A 24,585-nucleotide genomic window follows, 5' to 3' on the forward strand; every position below is an offset into this window, starting at 1 on the left:
TCTCAAATAATCGAGGAAAGAAAACACTTGTCATTTTATTTCAATTTGTTTTTTTAATTTTATTTATTTTTACTGGTCTTTTATTATTTTTCTTCAATTTTTTTTTAAGGTGAATGACTCTGTACCAGTAACTGAACTTGAGGAAATAATTTAAATAAAAAATAAAATTCTTTTTTTATTTCTCTACATATAATTTGATACGTTGTAATAATTTAAAGAACAATTTTGTGCTACAAAATATATAAAATTTTTGTATAAATTATTTTCGTAAATTGCATATTTTCTTAGGTACTTTTTATAAGACTTTATGAAATAAGTTTTTGAAATAAACAGATTTATCATAATTTTACAACCAATCATCCTTGATCATATCACTTCCTTTTTCGCCGATCATAATTGACGGCGCATTAGTGTTTCCTCGAGTCACAGCGGGCATTATTGAGGCATCAATTACTCTTAATCCTTCTATACCGTGTACTTTTAATCTTGAATCTACAACAGCTAGATGATCCTCTTTTGGTCCCATTTTACAAGTTCCCACGGGATGAAAATCGGTGTTAAATTTATGTCGCAAATAGCACACCCAGTACTCATAAGTATTAAATTTAAACGATTGACAAGCAGCCAAAGGTGTTTCATCAAATATAAAATCATTATTCCTCATTACTGTTGAATTAAGAATGTCAATAGTGATCCCGATACCAGCTATTAGACGTTGCACATCAAATTTTTCAGTAAAATAACCTGGATATAATAAAGGTTGCCCTCGAACAGGATCTTTATCATTAAGAGCAAGATGTCCTCTATTTTTCGGAGTTAATAATATCGGTTTGAAGGCAATTTCATTTTCCTCTATTCTATCGAAGGTAAACTCTATGTCAGGTATATCTTTTTCTGCAAATTTTGTTGCCACAAAGCCAGTCAACATTCCTGATTTACCTCCTGAAAGAGGACCTTCTCGTTTTGATAAATATGTAAAAAAATGTTCCATATCTTTTTCACATGTCTTTGGATGTATCTTAATATTTTTTTTCTTAGCCGATAGACCTGGAGCTGACACATGATCATGTAAATTTTTACCAACTGAAAGATTTTTTATCACTTCAATTTTATGTTTCTTAAGCTCCTCACATGGTCCAACTCCAGAAACCATTAACAATTGTGGTGAATTGATAACTCCTCCTGATACAATTACTTCTTTACTTGCCATAACTATTTGAGTTTTACCAGTTTTTTGTGAAGTATATTCCACACCTCTAGCTTTTTTTGTTTTTGTATCAATCAAAATCTTTGTCGCGAATGATTGACTTTTAATAAATAAATTTTTACGTTCACCTCTAATTGGACGAATAAATGCTACGTTTGTACTTGATCGAGAATTATTTCCCGCTGTTATTTGCGTTCTTGTTATTCCTAATTGTTTAGCAGCATTTGCATCTATAAGATCATAGCCTTTTTCTTGAAAAGCTTTAATTGCTATTTTAGCTGGTTCGGTGAAAAAGGGATTCGTTTGGACTGAGAGATATCCACCTGTTCCATGATAATCGGGATTTTTTTCCACAACCTTAAAAAAAATTTCAAGTACAATAAAAATGAAAAAACTTATTTGAGAACAATTCAATACAAAAAGAATATTTCTAGGATGTATTTTTTAGCTTTACCGTAGGGTCTAAATTGTTTTCCGACTTTATGAAATAAGGTAAAACATCCTTGTAGCTCCATCCAGGATTTCCCATTCTTGCCCAATTATCAAAATCTTCTCGATTGCCTCGAACGTAGTACATGCCATTTATTGAACTAGAACCACCCATTATCTGAAATTTGTAAATAAAAAAATTTCTTTTTAAATTAGTGAAATTTTGGAATTCAAATGATTAGTTCGAACAATTTTTTCGACAATAGGGATAATTTTAATATTTTCAATACTCACTTTTCCCCGAGGCCAATAAATTTCTTTACTTTTTACAATTTCACTTTTTTCGGATTGTGTTCTATATTTCCAATCAAATTCTGTTCCCCCTAGACTTCCACCGAATCCAGGTATAGTTGCACGTATTGGCTCCTCATTTCCAGCTTCCAATAAAAGTACCTATTTTACAAATTTACAGATTTTATTAAAAAAAATCTTTTTTTATTAGTAATTTTTTTTTTTGCGATAATTACATTCCAATTATTAATTTCTGATAGTCGATTTGCAACAACACATCCCGCTGAACCAGCACCAACAATAATAAAGTCATATACTTCTGGCTCCGGTTTTACTTGCTTTAAAAAAGAATTTCAATAATTTTTTTTATATTAATTACTTTATAATAACTTTTTGAATTAGAAATAAATTTATGCAAACCAAATTATATTTATTGTCCGGTGAGTAGCCGAAAAGAAATGAATAAATCATTGATGTTAAACAGACGCAAAAATTCGCTGTACATGTCTCCGAAAATGATGGTGGCAACATTGTTTGAACTGTGATTATTCGAAAATTTTTGAATTTTATTTTAAAAATAAGTGAAGTTCGAGAAAATTGCGGGGCACATAAAGGACTTACCGAGGTGCATACGATTTTTTATATCACATATGCTCGAAACCTCGTGTTACTGATAGTGCCCTGTATGTCGACTTCATTTCCCTCTGACGTCACCGAACATGTAAAGTTCAAGTTACTACCCGCTTCACACTATCAATAAAACGCGTTTTTCGAGCATGTGTGATATAAAATATATTATATAATAAATATTATATTTATAATATTATAAACAAAGTAATCAAAAATGTGTAACAAATAACTTAAAAAATGTTACTATTTTGTTTAGTTGAAATAATTAGAATATATCAGAATCCTTCAAATAATAATCTTAAGGAATTATAATTAAAGAAATGATTTTAATCATTTTTAAAAGGAGCAAAAGAAGAAAATAAACGAAATTACGAAAAGTATTACAATATACCTCTTTATAAATCAATAGCTCTCTCAAAGACGATTAGTAGATAAAAATGAAAAATCAACACATTCGTTGCAAATATTCAAATGAATTGCTTTTCTTTGAAAATTTGCTTTTTGATCAAAGATAATTCTTAACAAAATTTAATGGTATCTTTTTTTGAAATGCAATTTTTCTGCATAAATCCCCCTTTAAAGTAGCGGATGATATATTACTTACAATTCTTATCTTAAGTAATCAAGGAAAAGAAAAACATAAAGTTTTATTTTATTATAATTTGTTTTTTTAAGATTTGTTTTTATTTATTCAGTTTTGTTGTTATACATTGCATTATTTTTAATTATTATTCTAGTAACAACAATTAATACCCAAAATAGAATCATTGAATAGTAATGTTTATTCTTCTGCAACTTCTTTTTTCATCTTCATTATTTTGCAAATCTTCTCAAGTACTTTTAAGTAGCCGTTATGTTCCTTTTTTCAACCAATCTTCTTTAATCATATCACTTCCCTTTTCAGCGATCATCATTGTTGGTGAATTGGTGTTTCCCCTAGGAATTAGTGGCATAATCGATGCATCAATAACTCTCAATCCTTTGATTCCATAAACCCTTAATCTTGCATCAACAACAGCTTCTGAATCTTCACGCGGTCCCATTTTACACGTTCCAACCGGATGAAATGTAGAGGAAGTGTACTGTCTCATTTGACACAACCAATATTCATCGGAATTGAACAGTAATTTATTGCAAGGTGGTTTTGTGTCTTTAACAAGGTGAAAATAATTCTCTTTGAATATCGTTGTATTGAACAATTTCAATGCCATTCGAACTGCCTCAAGCATTCTATCGATATCTTCTTTCGATTCAAAGTAAGCGGGATAAATTAAAGGCTCACCCCACAATGGTTCATCATTATTGAGACGTATTAATCCTCTACTCGCAGGTGTTAATAAAGTTACCATTACATTAAAAACATCGTAATAGGAAAATATTTTTCCATCTCCACCAAACATAAATTGAATATCTGGAGCTGTATTATTGGTTGCAAATTTTGTTTGAAGGAAACTTGTAACTGAAGTAAGACCCATTGCAGCTAAAGGACCTCTTTGTGTATCCCAATAATGATACAAATCTTGTAATTTTTTTTTACAACTATAATTATTTGACTTATTAACAGTAACACCAACAAAACTGACATGATCCTGAAGATTATGACCAACAGACAAATTTTTTATGATAGGAATGTTGTGTTTTTTAAGTTCATCAATTGGTCCAATACCAGAAAGCATCAGCAATTTTGGTGAATTTACAGTACCAGCTGATAATATTACTTCTTTTTTTACTTTAGCTGTTTTATTTTTTCCAGTGATAATTGAAAAGTATTCTATACCAGTAGCTTTATTTGTATTAGGATCAATTAAAATTTTATTCACAAGAACCATTTTTTTAATAAATAAATTTCTCCTTTTTCGCTTGATGGGTTGAATAAATGCTTCATTTGCACTTATTCGGGATCCATTAAATGATGTTGTTTGAATAATCATTGAACCTAATTGAGTTTCACAATTTATGTTTGTTTTTTGATGTCCAAGTTCTTCAAGTGCTTTATGAACAATCTTTGCATTAGGATCTAAATATTGAAGTTTATCTATTAACTGATAACCGCCAGTTTTGTGACATTGAGGATATTTTTCTAATTTCTAAAAGATTTAAATGAATAATAATTAAATAATTAATGAAATCATTGTTAATAATATTATTGTTAACAATATTTTTTGTTAATATTAGGTATTTTTAATAATATTGTTCTATAATTTATAAAGCTTATCTTTTAATGATTACCTTTTTATCTCTATTATTTTCTGATTTTCTAAAATATTTCAATACGTTATTATAACTCCATCCAGGATTTCCCATTCTTTCCCAAGTATCGTAATCTTCTTGATTGCCTCTCACATACATCATATAATTAATTGAACTCGTACCGCCCATGACCTAGTGTAAATTTTTTTCTAATTCTAAAACTTTTTAATTACTATAATGCAAATAATTATTATTTAATATCACTTACTTTACCACGTGGCCAATTACAACCATTATTTTGCAAACAAGCATTTTTTTGTGGTTGCGTTTTGTAATTCCAATTTAAATGCGAGTCCTGCAGTAATGGACCAAAAGCAGGAACTTTGACAGCTTTAGGTTCATCATCACCAGCTTCCAGTAAAAGTATCTATCATAGTTTTTTAAAAATAATATTTTAAGTTTAATTATTTTTTAATTTTTAAAATAAGATTTTAAGTTTAACGATTTTTAATTTTAATAATAATTATTTTACCAGTTTTATAAATATTTAAAAAAAATTAATATAAAAGAAATTTTTTTACGATTTGATCGTTTTTGATAAAATATGTTCTTACTTTCCAATTTTTTATTTTTGAAAGTCGATTTGCCAAAATACATCCTGCAGTTCCAGCACCAATTATAATAAAATCATATTGTTCAGGTTCTTGTTGAGCGATCTTTAAAGAAATAAAATTAATTTACATATAGTAATTTCTTTTTTTTCAATATAATTTTTAAAATTTTATTTTTACATTTAAAAAAACATTAAACTAATTTATAAAATTATTATTTTTAAAAAATTAGAAAATTTAACTTTTTGTGGAATATTTTTACGAAATACTATTTTTCCTACATAGATAACAATTCATAATTACCGAATTAAAATTTTCATCTATCGGATCCTTTAGAAGAAAAGAAATTATAGCTGAATAAATACATGCACATGACCAGCCACATGTTAAAATGTTCTGAATAAGCATTTTATTTTTTTTATTTAGTTATTGATCTCAATTTAAATAAATTAATACAAAATATCGTAATTACGTCAAATTTAATTCTATTATTAATTAAATGTTGCCTTCACTGAACATTTTTTTTATTACTAATGACTTTCATTTTAAACAGTGTATACTTCCTGGTTTTAATGTCTAGTATTAGTATAATATTTTATCACCTAATCTACTTTAAAACAAGTTTTTTTTGAGTGACAATTTTGTCATACGTTGTAATTAAGTTCTAAAATAGATATTTGTATACTTTAACAAAGAAATAATTTATAGTTTTTCTTGATATTTTTTTTAACAATATTAAAAGTTGAATGCGATTAGAGAATTAAATTTGTTTTAAAATATTCAGGTTCTTTGTTGAAATGGAAAATAATATAAATTTAAGTAGGCTATAAATAATTAATTTCTCACAGTCTTTACATGTTTTATTGTTTCCACATTCTTTACATTATGCGAGATACCATCTCTTATTCTTGAAGCGAACTCCACCATCCCGATTGTATCCAATCCTTTTTTATCATATCACTCGCTTTCTCGGCAACCATAATTGTTGGTGCATTGGTATTTCCCCTTGGAACAATTGGCATAATAGATGCATCAATCACTCGTAGGCCTTGAATTCCATAGACACGTAAATTTGTATCAACAACTGCTCCAGGATCATCATTTGGTCCCATTTTGCAAGTACCCACTGGATGATAAAATGTATCAGTGTACTGTCTGATAATACAAATCCAATACTCATCAGTATTGTACTCAATTTTATCACAAGGTGGCATGGCTTGTATCACCAATTGAAATTGATTTTGCGTAAAAGCTGACGTTCTAAATAACTCGAGACCTATTCTTATACCTTCAACCATTCGTTTCACATCGATGTCCTCGGTAAAATAATTCGGTTGAATTATAGGATCACCCCAAATTAAATCGGTAAAATTTAATCTCACAAATCCTTTACTTTTTGGTTGTAAAAGAACTGGTAGAATGGCAAATTTTTGAAAATAAGGCGACACACCAAAATTACCAAATTGAAATTGTATATCAGGTAATTCACGACGTTTTTCATATTTAGTGCGTACAAATGCAGAAACTGAGGTAATACTTGTTGATGAAAGTGGTCCATCGCGTGTAGTTAGATAATAATTTAAATCCTCGACTCTTTTTTCGCACTTTGGATTATTGACCATATCGGGATTAATTTGAACAAATAATCCTTGAAATGACACATGATCATGTAAATTATTGCCAACTGGTAATTCTTTAATAACAGGAATACCGTGTTTTTCAAGTTCATCCCGTGGACCAACACCAGAGAGCATAAGTAATTTTGGTGAATTAACAACACCTGATGAGACAATAACTTCTTTTCTTGCATAAACTATTGTACTTTTTCCTGTTGGTATATGTGTATATTCAACACCTGTAGCTCTTCTTGAGCCTGGATCTATTAAAACTCTTGTTACATACGATTCACTCTTAACAAATAAGTTTGTTCTACTTTCTCTAATTGGTCGGATGAATGCTCTATTTGTACTGACACGAGATCCATTAATTGATGTTGCTTGCAAATGTGCGACGCCTATTTGATGTTCTCCATTGATGTCTGTCTCATTAAATCCAAGCTCTAGGAATGCTTTGAATACAATTTTCGTAGGCTGGTCTTTATAATTAAGTCGTTGGACTTGCTGATATCCTCCAGTGCTGTGATAATTTGGACTTTGTTCCAAAATCTGTAAATAGTTTCATTTTTTAATTTAAAAATCTTAGCTAAATGTTTATGTAATTATTTCTTACATCAGGATCTCTGTTGTCTTCCGATCGTTTGAAATAAGGCAGAACCTCATCGTAACTCCATCCAGAATTTCCCATTCTAGCCCAGGAGTCATAGTCATCACGATTTCCCCTAACGTACAGCATATAATTAATTGTACTCGAACCGCCCATTACCTATGAAATGAATGTAAATTATTTTTTAAAAAAAATGCTAATTTAATGAGAATATGAAAACAAATACTCGTCCACGTGGCCAAACACATCCTTTGTTTCTAATACATGCAAATTTGGTAGGTTGTGTTCGATAATTCCAATCAATATCTGTTTCACGGACAGTAAATGAAAAACCTGGAATTTCGGCTAATACAGGTTCTTCTCTTCCAGCTTCCAGTAATAGTACCTAATAATCATTAAAAAGATTTTAATTTTTCCCCTCTCGCATCAAAGAACTAGTAAAAATAATTCTTACACTCCATTCTCGTCTTTCTGACAAACGATTTGCCAATACGCAACCAGCAGAACCACCACCCACAATAATAAAATCATATTCCTCTCGATCAGGTCTTCTGTTCTTGAAAAAAATCATTATTTACTTCAATTTAGATTACACATAAAAAAAAGATTTTTACACTCAATAAATGTTTTCGAAAATATTCACCTCGTTAAATTGTTGATCTTTTGAAAATCCAAGTAAAAGTGAAACTAATGCTACGTAAAAAACAGAACATGTTATAGGTGTTTCGAGAAAATTTTGTATCGTCGACATTATATGAGGCAAAATAGATGTCTATTTGATAGTAACACTTAATAATTTCCAAGAATGTTTTTTTTACAATTCAGTTATGATAATTGCTAACATTTTTTATTGTAATAATTTCGAGTACAAAGTGCAAAATTAGAAAACACGTGGAATAATATTACACTATTATACACTCTAAATATAGAAACTTAAATAGCCTAAATGCATTTTCACCTTGCTGAAGGAGACAATAATTTCTATGCAACTATTGTGAATTTAATATTCATGAATATTAATTCACATTTAGCATATCTTGGAATATTCATATTTTATTTCGCAAAAATAACAGATAGTTACTTTTATTTTTAATATTTATATGTATTTTATTATCATGTACTTATTGTATACATAAATACTAATCAATAATTTTCGTGAAACTTTTGTAGCATAGAATAAAAATTAGTCATTGATCAATATTTATACATAATGTAGAAATTCAACATTGATGATTATCAGTAAAGAATTTGAATTTTTTAAAATAACTCAATTCTTGCTAATATCTGAAATTATAACCAATCTTGTTTTATCATGTCACTTCCTTTCTCGGCAATCATAATAGTTGGTGCATTCGTATTTCCTCGAGTAATGATTGGCATAATTGACGCATCAATCACTCTCAATCCTTCAATTCCATATACTCTTAATCTCGAATTAACCACAGCTTCGGTATCTTCTTTTGGACCCATTTTACAAGTTCCAACTGGATGATATTCCGTATTAGTATAAAGTCTTGCAGTACAATTCCAATATGCATCACTATTGAATTTAAATTTATTACAAGGCGAGAAGGAAATTTCTTTTAATCGAAAATTATTATTTTTAAAAGCAGTTGTATTAAATAAACGAAGAGCTTTTCGATAACCATCGATTGTACGTTTCATATCTTCATCTTCGGAAAAATATTTCGGAATTATTTCCGGTGTGCCCCAAATTGGATTAGTATGATTTAGTTTAATAAATCCTCTACTCTTTGGTTGTAGAAAATAAGGCATTATTGTAAATTCATTATAATAAGCTGTTATAGTACTTAATGGCATAAAGACAATTTGTATATCGGGAATATTTGGTATTTCTGCATATTGACTTTGAAAAAATACAGATAGTGAACTAACACCAATAGAAGAAAGTGGACCTTCATGATTATGAGAATAATCTTTTAGGTCCTTTAATTTGCTTTGACAATCAGGATTATTGTTTTCTCCCACTCTGGCAATAATATTTGGACATGAAACATGATCCTGTAAATTATGACCTACTGATAAATTTTTTATAACGCTGATATCATATTTTTCGAGTTCATCTTTGGGTCCTATTCCAGAGATCATTAGTAATTTTGGTGATTCGACAGTACCGGCTGAAATAATTACTTCTTTTCTAGCAAATACTCTTCTTGTATCGCCTGTAATTGATGACTGGTATTTTACTCCAAACGCTCTTTTTGTCGCTGAATCAATTAAAATTTTCATCACATATACTTGAGTTTTAATGTATAAATTTTTTCTCATTCGTCTAATTGGTCTGATAAATGCTCCATTACTGCTTATACGTGTTCCATTTCTGGTTGTTGTTTGCAATATCATTGATCCTAATTGATTTTTTCCATTTATATCCGTGGAATTATAACCCAACTCTTGTAAAGCATTGAACAATATTTTTGACGCATTGTCCACGTATGACATTCTTTGAACTGGTAGATAGCCTCCAGTTCCATGATATTCTGAGCTTGTTCTGAGAATCTAAAAATTGAAATCACTAAAAATGTCTGAACAAAAAATAAATTTTAATTTCACCTACATCTTGATCTTTGTTGTCTTCAGATTTTTTAAAATAGGGTAATACATCTTTGTAACTCCATCCGGTATTTCCCATTCGTTCCCAATTGTTATAATCTTCTTGATTACCTCTAACGTATAGCATAAAATTCATAGTACCAGATCCTCCCATTCCCTATTGATAAAAATATTGTCATTTTGTTTCATTTTTAGTTTTTTATAATATAATTGGAAATAATTTAGAATTGAATAGTTACTTTTCCGTGTGCAAAAGTACATCCGTCTGGTAATAAACATGAATTGGTGTCTGGTTCGATTTGATGATTCCAATCGTAATATGTTCTTTCAGTAAACAATGTAAAACCTGGTACGTTTGCAATTAAAGGTTCCTCTTTTCCAGCTTCCAATAGAAGCACCTGTATAATAATTTACGGTACTTTGCTTACAAAATTAACAATTGATTTTAGATAAAAATTATTGGAATTAATAATTAAATTCTTATTTGATATTTACGGTCCATTTGCTGTTTTCTGTTAGACGATTTGCAACCACACATCCTGCAGATCCAGCACCGACTATTATAAAATCGTACTCATTGGTCTCGTTTTTTATTTGCTAGTGAAAAAAGGTCAAAAATATAGAAATTTTAGAAAAATATTTATTTATTTATTAATAATAATTAATATATACCACATTGTATTGATTTTTGTGTGTATCATCCTGTGATATTCCGAACAAAAGTACCAACGTTGACAAATACGAAATGGTACAAAGAACAGGCGATGCAGATAAATTTGAAAGTACATTTGACAAAATTTCCATTATTTTTATGAATAAGTCTTATTTTCCACATCCACAAACTTAAATTTCCAAATTGTAATTAACTATATTTTCATTATAAATAGTCAAAAAAGTAGTTTTGAAAAAATAATTTCGTTCTAAATACTAGCGATGCAATTTTGTTACTGATATATCATGGTACATTGAATAAACAATTGAATTCATTCTAATAGTTACAGGTTTGTGTTTTTTTTTTTTTTTTTTGAATAATCAGAATAATTTATTATGATGTTATCATTTTTTTATAATATTACCGAAGACAATAATAATTGTATAGTAGAAAAATACTAATTTTCTAAATATTAATTTCAAATATTGAAAATTAAAAATAAGGAAAGTGTTTTGAAATAAAATCCACTTAAAATAGTCTTTAAAACAGATTTTAATAATTTTATTATTTAATATTAGGAAATAATTAGGACCAATCTTGTTTTATCATATCGCTACCCTTTTCTCCTATCATTATAACTGGAGCCAAAAGACTTCCTCTTGGAATTATTGGTATAATTGAAGCATCAACAACTCTCAAATTATTAATACCATGAACACGTAATCTTGAATCAACAACAGCTTCACTATCTTCTCGTGGACCCATTTTACATGTTCCAACTTGTTCATTTACTAAAACGGGAAAATTTCTTATCACACAATCCCAATACTCATCAGTATTGAATTGAAACATATGACAACCCGGTAATGGGTGACTTATAAATGTAAAATTATTTTGTCTAAATGCTGTTGTATTAAATATCCTTAAGGCCATTTTTGTTGCTTCTTTCAAACTCTGAATATCATCATCCACCATGCATCTTTGATTAATTTCTGGACTACCCCATATGGGACGGAATTTATTGAGTTTAACAAAACCACGAGTTTTTGGTGCTAAAATAGTTGGAACTATTGTAAATTTATTGTAATGTGATACAATGGGACTTATTCCAGCACACAAGAGTTGTACATCAGGAATGCCTGTTCTATTCTCGAATTTTGTTTGTAAAAAGCCTGTTGTCGATATGAGTCCTATTGAACCCAGTGGTCCTGTATGTTCTTTAAAGAAATTATTTAAATCACCCATATTTTCCTGACAACTTGGAAAAGGAGAATTGCTTGATTCTATATTTCCAAATAATCCAAAAACACCAATGTGATCATGAAGATTGTGACCAACGGATAAATTTTTCATGACTGGAATACCGTGTAGAAAAAGATCACTAATTGGTCCAATTCCAGAGAGCATTAATAATTTTGGTGATTCAATTGCACCGGCAGAGACGATAATTTCCTTTTTAGCAAACACTATTTTTGTGTCACCTGTAAGTGTTGATGTGTATTGAACACCAATTGCACTTTTTGTAAAGGGATCGATTAAAATTTTCGTCACGTAAACTTGTGTTTTAATGAATAAATTCTTTCTTTGTCTAAATGGTCTTATGAATGCTCTATTGGTACTCATTCGTGATCCATTTTTTGAAATTGTTTGTGAAAGCATTGATCCCAATTGATTTTCACCATTAACGTCAGTAGGTCTCATTCCAAGTTCTTGATATCCTTGAAGGATCACGTCTGTATTTGGATCTCTATATGGTAAACGTTCCACAGTCATGTATCCTCCAGTTCCATGATAGTTGGTACTGTTTTGTAAAATCTAGAAATTAAAAATTATAAAATATTTGTCAGTTTGTGATTTTTAAGGAAAAAATTTAACTCACGTCCTGATCTCTATTATCCTCTGATCTTATGAAATAAGGTAACACATCGTTGTAGCTCCATCCTTGATTTCCCATTCGTTCCCAATTATTATAATCTTCGCGATTTCCTCTAACGTAAAACATATAACTCATTGAACTTGTTCCTCCCATTACCTAAAAAAATTAATTTTCATTTTAATGGTAAATAGTGGAAATAATTATCAACTGGTACATACTTTTCCGTTTCTCATTGGAAAAGTTCCTTTTACATTGCATGCATTGTTTTCTTTACTAATTTTATACTGCCAATCAAAATGTGTCATGGCAAATAATTCTGAAAGTGCTGGTACTTCCGATAGTAATGGTTCCTCTTTTCCTGCCTCCAGTAAGAGAACCTATGATAGATTTTTGTTTTAGGTTTTAAGTTTTGAAAAAAAATTTAGTTTTTGGTATATTTACATTCCAATTTGGATTCTCTGATAGTCGATTTGCAACCACACATCCTGCAGATCCAGCACCGACTATTATAAAATCGTACTTTATTGGTTCCTTTTGCAAAAACTAAAAAAAAAATTTATTTTGAAATTTGTTTAATTCGTTTAAAAAATGATCTCTATACCTCTATGTAACTGTCATCTCGCGATATTCCAAATAGTAATGATAATGCAGTGAAGGAAAAAATAGTACAGGGGAGGGATGTTTGAGATAGTAAAAATCTTAGCAACATAATTAATTCAATTTTCTAATAGAGCACTTATTTACAACCGATCTATTATACTCAAGATTGACTTGTGATGTTCCAATATTAGCTGAAATAAGTAAATTATAAAATCTAAAATTTGTTTTTCATAAGACTGATAAACGTTATAATTTAAACTTTTTCCGACTTGAACAGTCTAATTAGAATTTAAAATATAAAAGTTATACAGAATAAATTTACCATTTAAACAAATTTTTAAATTTAAATTTCATTTTTACTATTAAAATTTTTGTTTGTTACATTGTAAATGTCATAATTTATACGTTTCTAAAAATAACATTAACAATTGAAAAAGGGAATATTTTTTTTAATACTTTTTTTTAACTAAAAATTTTTAAATCTAGAAATGCCTATCTGATAAATATGACAATCATATAATGATTGCTTTACGACTATCACGAAAATCATTGAATAGATTTTGATATTTGAAATATATTTACCTCGTTGAACTTATCGTCATGTGAAATCCCTCTAACAGAGAGATAGCACTGTCAAGTGTATAGGATGCACCAGAAGAGATGCTTCAGATAATTTTGATATATACTATGAGCGACGCATAAAGCGCCAAACTTTAAAATAAAAAAAATAATGTTTAGATAAAAATTTGAAAATAGTTTTTTTTTAATCATTTAGAGTAAAAATTCCTCTATGAGGAAATAAATTTTCTGGTTTTTTTTTATATATATAATAAATTATAATAATTATAAAATTTTTTTATTCGCATAGTCCAAGTTATTTCTACTTTTTGCTTTAAAAATTATAGTTGTCTCATCTAATTCTAATTTATTTAATTAATAAAATCAATTTATTTTAATATCTTCAATTTTATTTCTTTTTACATTATATTGGTCTTTAATATAATTTCAATATTTAATATAGGTACATTATATTAAACATATGGTATTATATTGTCAATTTTATGAACAGGTATTTCAATTGACTTAATTTAAAATATCTTTTTACTGTTTAAAAGAATGTGCAAAATCATTCACTGGAATTTTTTATCATTTCAATTTCTTCAGTAATGATGAATAAATTGTATCTCGTATTATTTGATTTTGATCTATAATATTTTAACTTCTTTATTAAATTCATTGTTTAAATTTAATTCCCATCGTTTAAGATTTGTCAGTTTTCATTAGCGATCGAAAAATATAAGAATGACGGTCTAACCTAAAAAATCGTAAAAAAAAATATTAATTAATAATAAAATTCTAATATAGAAACTAAGACAAATTTTTTATTGAATTTGACGCTCCATACTGTAAAAATGAAAAACATCGAAATTTATATAATTTTGATTTGCGTAACCAAAGATGAAAATTAATTTTTTTCTCTTTTCAATGTGGAGCGTCACAAATAATAAAAATAATTTTAAAAAATACCTGATTTTTTTATCCGGTAACGCGAGGCAAAGTTATGCGTGGTAAAAGTGACGGTGCAGCAGTGGTAGTTGTACCAGTAGAAGTACTATTTAAGTTTAAACCCAAGTTTTCTAAATAACTCTGTAGACTTCGAAGTACTGGCAAAAGACTTTGAAGTAATTGAGTTAGCGGTTCCATTACTCCTGGTATATCTGAAACAATACAAAAAAATGTTTACATATAATTAAAATAATTCGAAAAATGAAAAATTATTTTATCGAATAAAAAAAATAAATTTTTGCCCCTTACTTTGTAAAATAGTAGTGAGAAGAAATAAGACAAGATTAAGGAGCGCCATTATTATCATGTTTTTCGATGAATGAGAACTAAATTCGAAGCGCCTTTTATATTTCTATTCTCATATTCAGAAATGCATTATCAAAAATATGTGAATGTTGAGTAGTACCTGCAATTCGTTTTTGCATAATATCGATAACATATATTACACAAAAAAATATACGTCATTCTCTGAATTAACAAATATCCTTTATTTTTTTCTAATTATATCTTTACTTTTTTTCTGTTTTTCAAAGAAAAGAAAGTTTAAAATTTGATTTAATTTTTCTAAAAAAAATTCTATTCAACTTTTCTTTTGATGAATTTTGTAATTTCTTTGATTTTTATTTTTATTACTGATAAAGATACTTCTTTCTATCAGAAATAGTAAATAAATAGTGCAATTATTTTATTTGTTACATAATTATCAAATAGTTATTAAATTTATTATATGGAAAAATACAAAAAAGGCATTTGTGAAATTCAGTAGAACTTTTGTTGTTTAAAAAATTATTTAACTATTCCAGTAAAATGTTTATAAGTATAATTTAAAAATATAGAAAAAAAATCGTTTGAAAGAGACAATAAAAAATAATACTATTTTATAGACTTAATTTATAAAACAATTCAGTTGGAAAGAGATTGCACAGGTTATATAAAAGATTTACAGAGAAATTTTTATAACTTATTTTATTATACATGAATTCTAAAAGGTCGATCTGAAACTTTCCATTTTAAATTCATCCATTTTCTTTTGCTAAATATATTACTAGTGTGCCATGATACGATTTTTATAAATAACCATTGTAACCCCTTGAAGACAAATTATATCTGTGAATAAATATTTGTTTATATATTTATTTATAACAATTTTTAAGAATTAGATTTTTTTAAACTATTAATTGATTCATTAAAATTAATTAAAATCATCATTAAAATTTACCTATTACTACCCATTTTGAGTACCAAGAATTTGACCAACATTACCACTTCGTAATGATCGAACAATAGGGGCGATATTTTGAAGAAGTCTAATTACATCATCAATGTGATCCAAAATAACTACAATAATAAAAAAAAAGAGTTAGACACATTCTATTTCTTTCACAAAAATTGTTACTAAAAGTTGAAAATTAATTCGTGAATTTTATTTTATTTAACTACTTAAAAGAATGAAATTTTTAATAAAATTCTTAAAATAACTTTTTTTTACATACATTTTATGATGAAGGTGACTAAAAGCATAAGTAATCCAAAAGAAGACGGCATATTGTCAAATAATAAGAAAAATTGATTTGTGACTGCTTCCTTATATTACCTTTGCCATTTTGAAAAGTCACATATAGATATTATATGTAAATTAAAATATTTGAAAATTATATTACATAAATCAAATTGTAAATTTTAATTTGCTACTTTAAAAAACACTTTATCATACTGTACTATATTTATAAGTGCAAGTTTCAGTCAAATGAAACTGAATTTCTCATGAAATACCATTACGACTAGAAGTTAAGAATTTTAATAGAAAAAAAGAAACGAAAAAATGTTATCTACAATTTCGACTTGAATAATAGAATATTTATTTAAAATAATTTTTAAATTAAATACTAAAATTTATAAATCATTAACGTACAAAAATTAACATCAAATGATCATCGTGGCAACTGTTAAAATTATTCTTCAATAATTTCAAAAATTAAATATTACTTATATTATAAAATAGGTATCAAAAGCAGGAATAAAAAAATTTAATTTGAAAATTTTCCTGAAATTGTTAAAAAAATTTTCTTAATAAACTATTTTAGTGACTGTTTTAGCTACTCTAAGTAAATAAGTTTTATATAATTCTTATGAAAATAATTCGCATAAAGATTCAATTTTTCTAATTTTATTAAGTTATTTTTGTAATTTGTTTTACTTTCTCTTTATGACTGTAAAATAAAAAATAATCTGATTTTATTATACGAAAGCATTGTATGAAATGTATAAAGAATATCTTTACATTAAAAATATAATTTATTATCATATAAAAAAATATATTTATAGTACGATGAATCGATCATTAAAATATCGGTTTCAGTAATAGGATAGATAAATAAGAACTTGAGTATATTTTTCATTTTATATTATGTATTTATTTATTAACTTTGCTTGGAGAACAGCAATTTTTATCGTTATGAAGGAACATTTACGTTGTATTAAATAATTGGCATAACATTTATGATAATCTGCATTTCTTTTCATCCAAAGTACCATTGAATAGAATCTTTTGTCAGCACCACTAATTGTATTGAAATGATTTTCGATTTCTGAATTCAAGATATCAATAATTCCAAAAGTTCAATATGGTGCATTATTTATAATTTCATCCACTTTTTTTTTACTCTTCTTTCATTATTTTGTCATGGTAAGATTATTGTAAATGATTTCCTTATTTCCTTCAAAACAATAAAAATCTGCAAAATAGTATTAGTATCAGTAAATTATTATCCTTATAAAGAATTAAAAAAGAAATTTTTAATTAAAATTTAAAAAAAAAATTGGAAGAATTTTATTTTTAATGAATATATTAGGAGTATATACCTGTTTACTGTTATCCAAGCAGCCCGGCAGCTAGAGGATTCGCGGCAGGATTAAGAGCATGGGCAATAGGGGTGATACCTTGGAGCATTTTTATAATGCCTCCAAGATTGTTCACAATAACTATAAAAGAAAAATTAAAATCAGTTAGAAAAGGAAAATTTACATTATCTCTAAGTACTTTGAGACGAAATTAAAACTCCAAGATTAAGATATTCTTTGTCTAAAGTGCCTCAATATTTAATTTCTTTATATACATTCGAACCTCGTTAGATTAAATTAAGTATTTTCTTTGAACTTCCAATTTAACAAGGTTCTACTGTATTGGCAATTTTTTTAATTCAAATAATTCAAATGCAAGTGATAATAATATTTAATATTTTTAATAATATAAAATAATTTTTTTATACTTACAATTAAAAGCGAAGGTGAGTAAAATGAGGAAATCTTGCTCTGGAGTCGGCATGTTGAAATGAATTGATGATGTGATCTAAACTCTGTCGTTTATATACTGTTTTTGTCATCATCAAAAATTCATAAACAATATATAGATTCAAGATAACTGGGCATGTTTGTTACATTAGTAAGATAACATATTGTAATTTGTTAATTTAAAAGTCATTTTAACAAAAATATATTATTTATATATATATATTGAGTTTCCTGAGAAATTGAATATTTCATAAAATTACATAGAGGATTTTAACAACAAAATATTATACTACGAAATTAGAATGACGAACAATAATTTGAATAGTCCAATAATAGTACTTCCTCATACATTGTATTCATTAAAAATAAAATTCTTTTTATATTTTTATGAGAAATATAATATAATCATATCTTCGGAATTTTATTTCAATTAAAATATAATTTATTTTTTTAAAATTAAACATCAATATTGGAATACTGGTTTTTAAATAATTAGATAAATAAATAATAATAAATAATCAATAGGTAAATATTTTTAATTATAAAAATTTAATAGAAAGAAATTATCTTTCATGTTATTATTAAAAAACAGTAATATTTAAGATATGGTCAATAAACATGATTATTTTAAAGTAGAAAATAAATTTTAGTGTTTAATAACGAAATTAATTTTCTTCTTCACATTTTTTACAAAAAAAACTCTTGAATAAAAATTTAGGGCTAATAATTAATTTATTAAAGAAATAATTTTTCATTATGAAAGAAATGTAAATAGATTTTCTAACGAAAAAAAGTAGATACAATATTAAAATAATTAAAATTTATTTTATTTTTTTCACCCTCTGGTGCATTTTTATAGACATATAGATGTTAACAGAAAGAACGTTTACAGTCAAATATTAGTATACTTCAATTACAACTAATATTATAAAACTTAATTACTGATGCAATATTAATTGTAACTAAACTGAAAAATATTTATCGCATTGTAACAATTGTCATCCTATCGGAAATCCAGGTAGAGGTCCAGCTGCACCTTGAATCGCTTGAGTAATTGGATTCAAGTTTTGAAGCAGTTTTGTAATTCCATTCATAAGAACTGTATAAAAAGAAAATTAATTTAATGATGGAACAATTAATATAAAAAAATATCTCTAATATAACAAGAGATATTTTTTATTTGAACAAAATATAATTTATTTGTATTAAATAAAAATATATTATTCTCAGAGGCTAAATAACTATTTATTTGTTTCAAATAAATATTTGTTCAGCACAAAAATTTTTATTTATTACAAATATGATTTATTTAAAAGAAATATTTATTTATTTCCGCGATGCAAAATTTTAATAACATCTTAAAAGTACAGAAAAATTTATTTTTTATATTACAGTAAAAATATATTATATTATATATTAAATAAAGTAATTAATTTGTAATACTTACAAGAAAAAATGAAAAGAAGTAACATTTCAAGTGGTTCCCAACCAGGCGGCATGTTTGCAGATATTAAGGGCATCGATTTGTGACTGTCCTTTATATTGTCATTCGCATAATCAAAAATTCATAAACATTATATGATATTTAATATATCTATGCATTTTTATTACATAATATAGATAATTCGTGTTAATTAGTTAATTTACAAGTCACTGCATATTCTGTGCCATTTATGCAAAAAACATATTAAATGAGATACCATAAAATGATATTGAACTTGAAAATTTAAATAATAAAAAATTCATATTTTCTATACTGAATTCTAGTGATGTACACATTTGAGTATACACATTCTCAAAGTTTTCAAAAAAAAATGTGATTCTTAGATTTTTTAGAGATATCAGGATTTTAGTGTTAGTTTTCTTGTCCGAAAGTATTCTATAAAAAATTACGAAAAACTCGTTTTAATTCATAAACTTTAAAAGTATAGATTCCCTAAGTTTCAAAAAAATGTTAATTTCGGATTTGCTAGGTATATTGGAATTTTAACTAGTTTTTTCTTCAAAAGTACTATTAAATAATAGTTTTTGAAACAATTGTCCTCAATACAAAACGTCCAAAAAAGAATTTCCAAAATATTTATAATTCGGGCATTTTTAAAGATATCAGGATTTTATTTATAAATTTTTCCTATTGACGTATGGAGCGCTTTTTTATGAACTCAAAAATTCTCTACAAAAAATAAATCGAATAGTTATTTCTAAACTTAAATCGCTCAATCATACGCAAATTCTCAAAGTTCCCAAAAAATTAATATTTTAGTATTCATAGAAGTATCAGAGTTTTTAATTATTCATTTCTCTCTAAAACTGAATCAGTGAAATTTGTCTGAGAATCAGTGGCTCTATTCTCGCAATTTTAATCAGTGAATTTTAACTGATCTTCAGTGAAAATTCACTGATTAAAGTCGCGAGAATAGAGCCACTGATTCAGATTTAGAGAGTTGTTTCGAATCTCAAAATGTTCTACAAAAAAATGCAAAATACATACAAATTTTAAGAAACTACTTTTGACAATTTTCAAAAACTTTTGGAATTTTAACGCTTTTTATTAATTACATCCTCCTTTTCTTTTCACAAAAAAGTTTTACAGAAAAACATATAAATTACCAAATTTTAATCCCTAATCTTAAAAATTATAAAGTTTTAAAAAAAAATTTTGGTTTTGAAAGAAGGTGGAAAGAAAATAATTTTTATATACAAAGATTTAGTATAATTAGACATTTTGAAGATCTATTTTATTTTTTCCATTATTAATACTTTTATTACAAGTAATATAATATAACTAAGCAATGTCGATGCAATATTAATTGTAACTGCTGCAGAAAGTATTTGTAGTATTATAAATGTCATCCAATTGGCAATCCAGGAATAGCACCACCTCCAATGGCTTGACCAAGGGGTGAGAATTTTTGAAGCATTTGTATAATCCCGTTGATATTGTTAGCAATAACTGTAAAAGAAAAATTTATTTTAGAAAGATAGCAATTTATTTTGCGATGATGTAAAATAAATCTTTAACACTAAAAAAATTATTATTATATTTAAAAAGTTATTTTAAAAAATTTTAAAAGACTTGTATGAATTCATCCTTTTACAGCTTTAAGGATCATTTACTAATATTTATAAAATTTGTATGTAGTTATACTAAATTTTATACAAGTTCTTATAGAATTAATTTCAGAAATAAAAATTACGCTTTTTATTATTTCTAATTTAAAAAAAAAACTTGTATAAAATTTTGATAATTATTTTCAATCAGTGAATACTTACATGAAATAACAAAGACAATGAAAAGTTCAACTGGTTCCCAACCTGGCGGCATGTTGACAGAAATTACCTAAGGGTATGAATTTGACACTGTCCTTTATATGATATCAAATACCCATTTTCAAAAAGACCTTGCTTAAAATTAAAAATATCTAGGCATTTTTGTTACGTAACACATGTATAATTTATTATAATTTTAAAAGTCACTTTATCATTCTATTTCTATTTATAAAACATAAATTATATTTCATAAAATGCCCTCACATATTCGACGTCATGGGAATTGTAACAAAAAAGAATGTAATCAACTTGATTAGAATGATAAGACTTCATTTTGCATAACCCCTTATTATCATTTTCATCTGCATAATACATTTCATCCTAGCATGGTCAGGAAAAACTTTTTTTATTTTATAAATTTTTAAATAAGGCAAAATTTAATTATATAAACTTATTTTTTTCTAATTATTTAATTATTAAAAATTAATTAATATATATCAAAAAGTCAGATACTAATACAAATTTAAAGAGTAGATTAAAAACGCAATCAGCAACTTAAGAAAGAAAAAATTGTTAAATATTTTTAAAAAATTTATTTATTTATTGTTTGGCAAAAAAAATTACATTTTCGTTAAAAGTAGGTAATTTTTATTGTTATAAATTCACTGCGAAAACATTAATATAAATTAACAAATTTTTTATGAAAAAATTAAAATCACATCCAGTCTTCTCTGATCATCGAACTGGCCTTTTCAGCAATCATAATTGTTGGTCCATTTGTATTCGCTCTAGGTATAACTGGCATTATAGAAGCATCAACAACGCGCAAACCTCTAATTCCATAAACGCGTAGTCTAGAATCCACCACAGCATTCGAATCATTCTTTGGACCCATTTTACAAGTTCCAACATAATGATAGTACGGTTGCGTGTTTCGCCTAGCCAAACATTGCCAATAATCATTACTATTGAATTGAAATTGCTCACAACCTGCCAAAGGTGTTTCATTAATAACAATATTATTATCCCTAAATGCTGTCGTATTCATTATTTTCAAGCAAATACGAATTCCCTCCATTAATTGATTCATGTCTATTTCATTTGAAAAATATCCAGGATTAATTATCGGATCGCCCCATACAGGATCGGTTTCATTTAGTTTAAGGAAACCTCTACTTCTCGGTGCCATCAAATTTGGTCCTTGGAGAAAATCATTGTAATAAAGGGGTGAATTAATGTCAAATGCCTTTGGAACGAACTCTATCATTATATTAGGAGCTGATGAATTTTGTTCACTTTCAGTTTGGACGAAAGCACTGGTATGACTAGGATTTACAGAAGCAAGTGGGCCTTTCTTGAATTTTAGATATTCGTTTAAATGTAACTGACGTGTTAAACAATTTGGATACTTCGTTAATTCTCTAATTTGGTAATTAATTCCCACGAAGGACACATGATCGTGAAGATTTTGTCCAACGGATAAATTTTGTACGACGTTAATACCGTGTTTTTGAAGTTCATCCTGAGGACCTATTCCAGAGAGCATTAATAATTTTGCAGATTCAATGGTACCTGCAGATAAAATCACTTCCTTTCTTGCCATCACCACTTTTGTGGCTCCTGTTTTTGTTGATATAAATTCTACACCAATTGCTCTTTTTGTTTCCGTATCGATCATAATTTTCATTACTCGAGCATTAGTTCTTATTAATAAGTTTAATCGCTTCTCTCTTATTGGTCGAAGAAAAGCAACATTTGTACTTGCTCGTGAACCATCTTTTGATGTTGATTGCATTTGCATTGATCCGAATTGATTTGCCCCATTAAAATCTGTATTATTGTAACCAAGCTCTCTAAAAGCTCTAAGAATAAGTCTTGAAGTTTTATCCACATAGGGCATTCTTTGAATTGATTGATATCCTCCAGTTCCATGATAACCTGGATTTAATTTTACGATCTGGAAATAAAACCAAGATTTATAATCTGTAAATTGTTTTCTAAAATAATTATTTTCGGTAATATCTAATTTTTGTGCTACTCACATCTTCATCTCTATTGTCCTCTGATTTTATAAAAAAAGGTAATACGTCATTAAAACTCCAACCTGAATTTCCTAAACTGGCCCAGTTGTTATAATCATCTTTATTACCTCTGACGTATATCATTCCATTTATCGAACTTGAACCACCCATTACCTGATAAAAAATTTATTTAGAATAAAGCAAAAAAATACTTTCGATTTCAAAATAAACTACTGTTGTTAATTACTCTGCCAGCAAGCCACAAACATCCATTATTTGCTAAACAAAATTCGCCATTTGTCACTGTTTTATAATGTTTAGCAAATGGTAAATTTATATTAGTTAGGTAATATGCTGGTATACTGGCTATTAAAGGTTCCTCTCCACCTTCTTCGAGCAAAAGTACCTATTAAGAAAATTTTATTTCTTCAATTTTTCCATGAATTATTTTTAGAAATTGTCATTTAAAATTTATATCTACACTCCAACTTTTGTTTTCTGATAATCGACTGGCAAGGACACATCCAGCTGATCCTGCTCCAACTACAATAAAATCAACCTCTTCTGGTACTTTTTTTAGTTTCTAAAAACATAAAATAAAATTTCTTATTGCTTGTAAATTCTGTGAATTATTGCAAAGTTATTTTTCAGGATTTTTTTTATTTTACATTTACCTGTAGAATATTTTCATCTGGATTGAAATTCTTAATCATTGATAATATTGTAGTATGAGTTAAGTTGCATGCTAAAGAGGAAACATACTGCTCCGTCAGAAGAGACGATAACCAATGTGCCTAATTCAGATGGAAATTAAGTTTTGAACAAAAGTAATTCAAAGTTTTAAAGATATTAGGCGATAAAAACCAGTGGTATTTTAAAGTAAATTATATTAAAAAAACTTAAAGAAAATAATTACAATTTTCAAAACGATAATTGCATTTTAAAGAATTTTATATCTCATTTCTTTATTTACTTACTTGATTATAAAGAATAAAAAGCAAAGAAAATATATTTAACAAAAACATAATGCTTCTATACTAATATTGAATAGCAACTGACTTTCATTTACGTTTTTAGTATAAGCATTAAAAAAACATATTAGAATTTTTAATTGTTGACGTAAATATAAATTAAATAAATTTTAATAGTTACAT

The 24,585-nt window shown here is 27.0% G+C and overlaps 6 protein-coding genes and 4 long non-coding RNA genes across 11 annotated transcripts; all 10 read right to left on the bottom strand.

Moving 5' to 3' along the window:
- Window positions 1-346: 346 nt before the first annotated feature.
- LOC127280916 (glucose dehydrogenase [FAD, quinone]-like) lies at window positions 347-2,458 on the bottom strand. Its single transcript, XM_051304307.1, has 5 exons — window positions 2,348-2,458; window positions 2,164-2,265; window positions 1,931-2,089; window positions 1,662-1,814; window positions 347-1,564 (listed from the first exon to the last, which is right to left on the bottom strand). Exons 1-5 carry the CDS (start codon window positions 2,456-2,458, stop codon window positions 347-349), a joined length of 1,743 nt encoding a protein of 580 aa, XP_051160264.1.
- Window positions 2,459-3,202: 744 nt separating this feature from the next.
- On the bottom strand, window positions 3,203-6,099 carry LOC127278065 (glucose dehydrogenase [FAD, quinone]-like). Its single transcript, XM_051299590.1, has 5 exons — window positions 5,662-6,099; window positions 5,362-5,463; window positions 5,016-5,174; window positions 4,787-4,939; window positions 3,203-4,644 (listed from the first exon to the last, which is right to left on the bottom strand). Exons 1-5 carry the CDS (start codon window positions 5,764-5,766, stop codon window positions 3,409-3,411), a joined length of 1,755 nt encoding a protein of 584 aa, XP_051155547.1. The 5' UTR covers window positions 5,767-6,099; the 3' UTR covers window positions 3,203-3,408.
- A 93-nt stretch (window positions 6,100-6,192) lies between these two features.
- On the bottom strand, window positions 6,193-8,476 carry LOC127278054 (glucose dehydrogenase [FAD, quinone]-like). The gene is made up of 5 exons (XM_051299567.1): window positions 8,225-8,476; window positions 8,036-8,137; window positions 7,808-7,966; window positions 7,588-7,740; window positions 6,193-7,523 (listed from the first exon to the last, which is right to left on the bottom strand). Exons 1-5 carry the CDS (start codon window positions 8,330-8,332, stop codon window positions 6,261-6,263), a joined length of 1,785 nt encoding a protein of 594 aa, XP_051155524.1. The 5' UTR covers window positions 8,333-8,476; the 3' UTR covers window positions 6,193-6,260.
- Window positions 8,477-8,615: 139 nt separating this feature from the next.
- On the bottom strand, window positions 8,616-11,221 carry LOC127278061 (glucose dehydrogenase [FAD, quinone]-like). The gene is made up of 5 exons (XM_051299575.1): window positions 10,828-11,221; window positions 10,651-10,752; window positions 10,395-10,553; window positions 10,160-10,312; window positions 8,616-10,101 (listed from the first exon to the last, which is right to left on the bottom strand). The coding sequence occupies exons 1-5, from the start codon at window positions 10,957-10,959 to the stop codon at window positions 8,872-8,874; spliced, it is 1,776 nt and encodes a 591-aa protein (XP_051155532.1). The 5' UTR covers window positions 10,960-11,221; the 3' UTR covers window positions 8,616-8,871.
- A 120-nt stretch (window positions 11,222-11,341) lies between these two features.
- On the bottom strand, window positions 11,342-13,493 carry LOC127278071 (glucose dehydrogenase [FAD, quinone]-like). The gene is made up of 5 exons (XM_051299603.1): window positions 13,285-13,493; window positions 13,125-13,226; window positions 12,902-13,060; window positions 12,687-12,839; window positions 11,342-12,622 (listed from the first exon to the last, which is right to left on the bottom strand). Exons 1-5 carry the CDS (start codon window positions 13,390-13,392, stop codon window positions 11,393-11,395), a joined length of 1,752 nt encoding a protein of 583 aa, XP_051155560.1. The 5' UTR covers window positions 13,393-13,493; the 3' UTR covers window positions 11,342-11,392.
- A 736-nt stretch (window positions 13,494-14,229) lies between these two features.
- LOC127281575 (uncharacterized) lies at window positions 14,230-15,239 on the bottom strand. The gene is made up of 3 exons (XR_007843059.1): window positions 15,099-15,239; window positions 14,811-15,001; window positions 14,230-14,598 (listed from the first exon to the last, which is right to left on the bottom strand). It is a non-coding gene; the product is annotated as an uncharacterized LOC127281575 (long non-coding RNA).
- A 561-nt stretch (window positions 15,240-15,800) lies between these two features.
- Window positions 15,801-16,780, bottom strand: LOC127278081 (uncharacterized). Of its 2 annotated transcripts, none has more exons than XR_007842445.1 (4): window positions 16,762-16,780; window positions 16,343-16,443; window positions 16,069-16,187; window positions 15,801-15,956 (listed from the first exon to the last, which is right to left on the bottom strand). It is a non-coding gene; the product is annotated as an uncharacterized LOC127278081 (long non-coding RNA). The 2 variants fall into 2 exon arrangements; XR_007842444.1 differs by lacking the exon at window positions 16,762-16,780 and adding an exon at window positions 16,564-16,582.
- Window positions 16,781-17,240: 460 nt separating this feature from the next.
- On the bottom strand, window positions 17,241-18,241 carry LOC127279681 (uncharacterized). Its single transcript, XR_007842667.1, has 3 exons — window positions 18,123-18,241; window positions 17,712-17,831; window positions 17,241-17,584 (listed from the first exon to the last, which is right to left on the bottom strand). It is a non-coding gene; the product is annotated as an uncharacterized LOC127279681 (long non-coding RNA).
- A 2,605-nt stretch (window positions 18,242-20,846) lies between these two features.
- On the bottom strand, window positions 20,847-21,700 carry LOC127278622 (uncharacterized). The gene is made up of 2 exons (XR_007842517.1): window positions 21,414-21,700; window positions 20,847-21,093 (listed from the first exon to the last, which is right to left on the bottom strand). It is a non-coding gene; the product is annotated as an uncharacterized LOC127278622 (long non-coding RNA).
- Window positions 21,701-22,065: 365 nt separating this feature from the next.
- Window positions 22,066-24,525, bottom strand: LOC127278448 (glucose dehydrogenase [FAD, quinone]-like). Its single transcript, XM_051300185.1, has 6 exons — window positions 24,409-24,525; window positions 24,106-24,225; window positions 23,913-24,014; window positions 23,679-23,837; window positions 23,453-23,605; window positions 22,066-23,367 (listed from the first exon to the last, which is right to left on the bottom strand). Exons 1-6 carry the CDS (start codon window positions 24,454-24,456, stop codon window positions 22,126-22,128), a joined length of 1,824 nt encoding a protein of 607 aa, XP_051156142.1. The 5' UTR covers window positions 24,457-24,525; the 3' UTR covers window positions 22,066-22,125.
- Between the last annotated feature and the right edge of the window lie 60 nt (window positions 24,526-24,585).

Source organism: Leptopilina boulardi, unplaced genomic scaffold, assembly GCF_019393585.1.
Source record: "Leptopilina boulardi isolate dan_hultmark-lab unplaced genomic scaffold, ZJU_Lbou_2.1 LbouV2_112, whole genome shotgun sequence".
NCBI lineage: Eukaryota > Metazoa > Arthropoda > Insecta > Hymenoptera > Figitidae > Leptopilina > Leptopilina boulardi.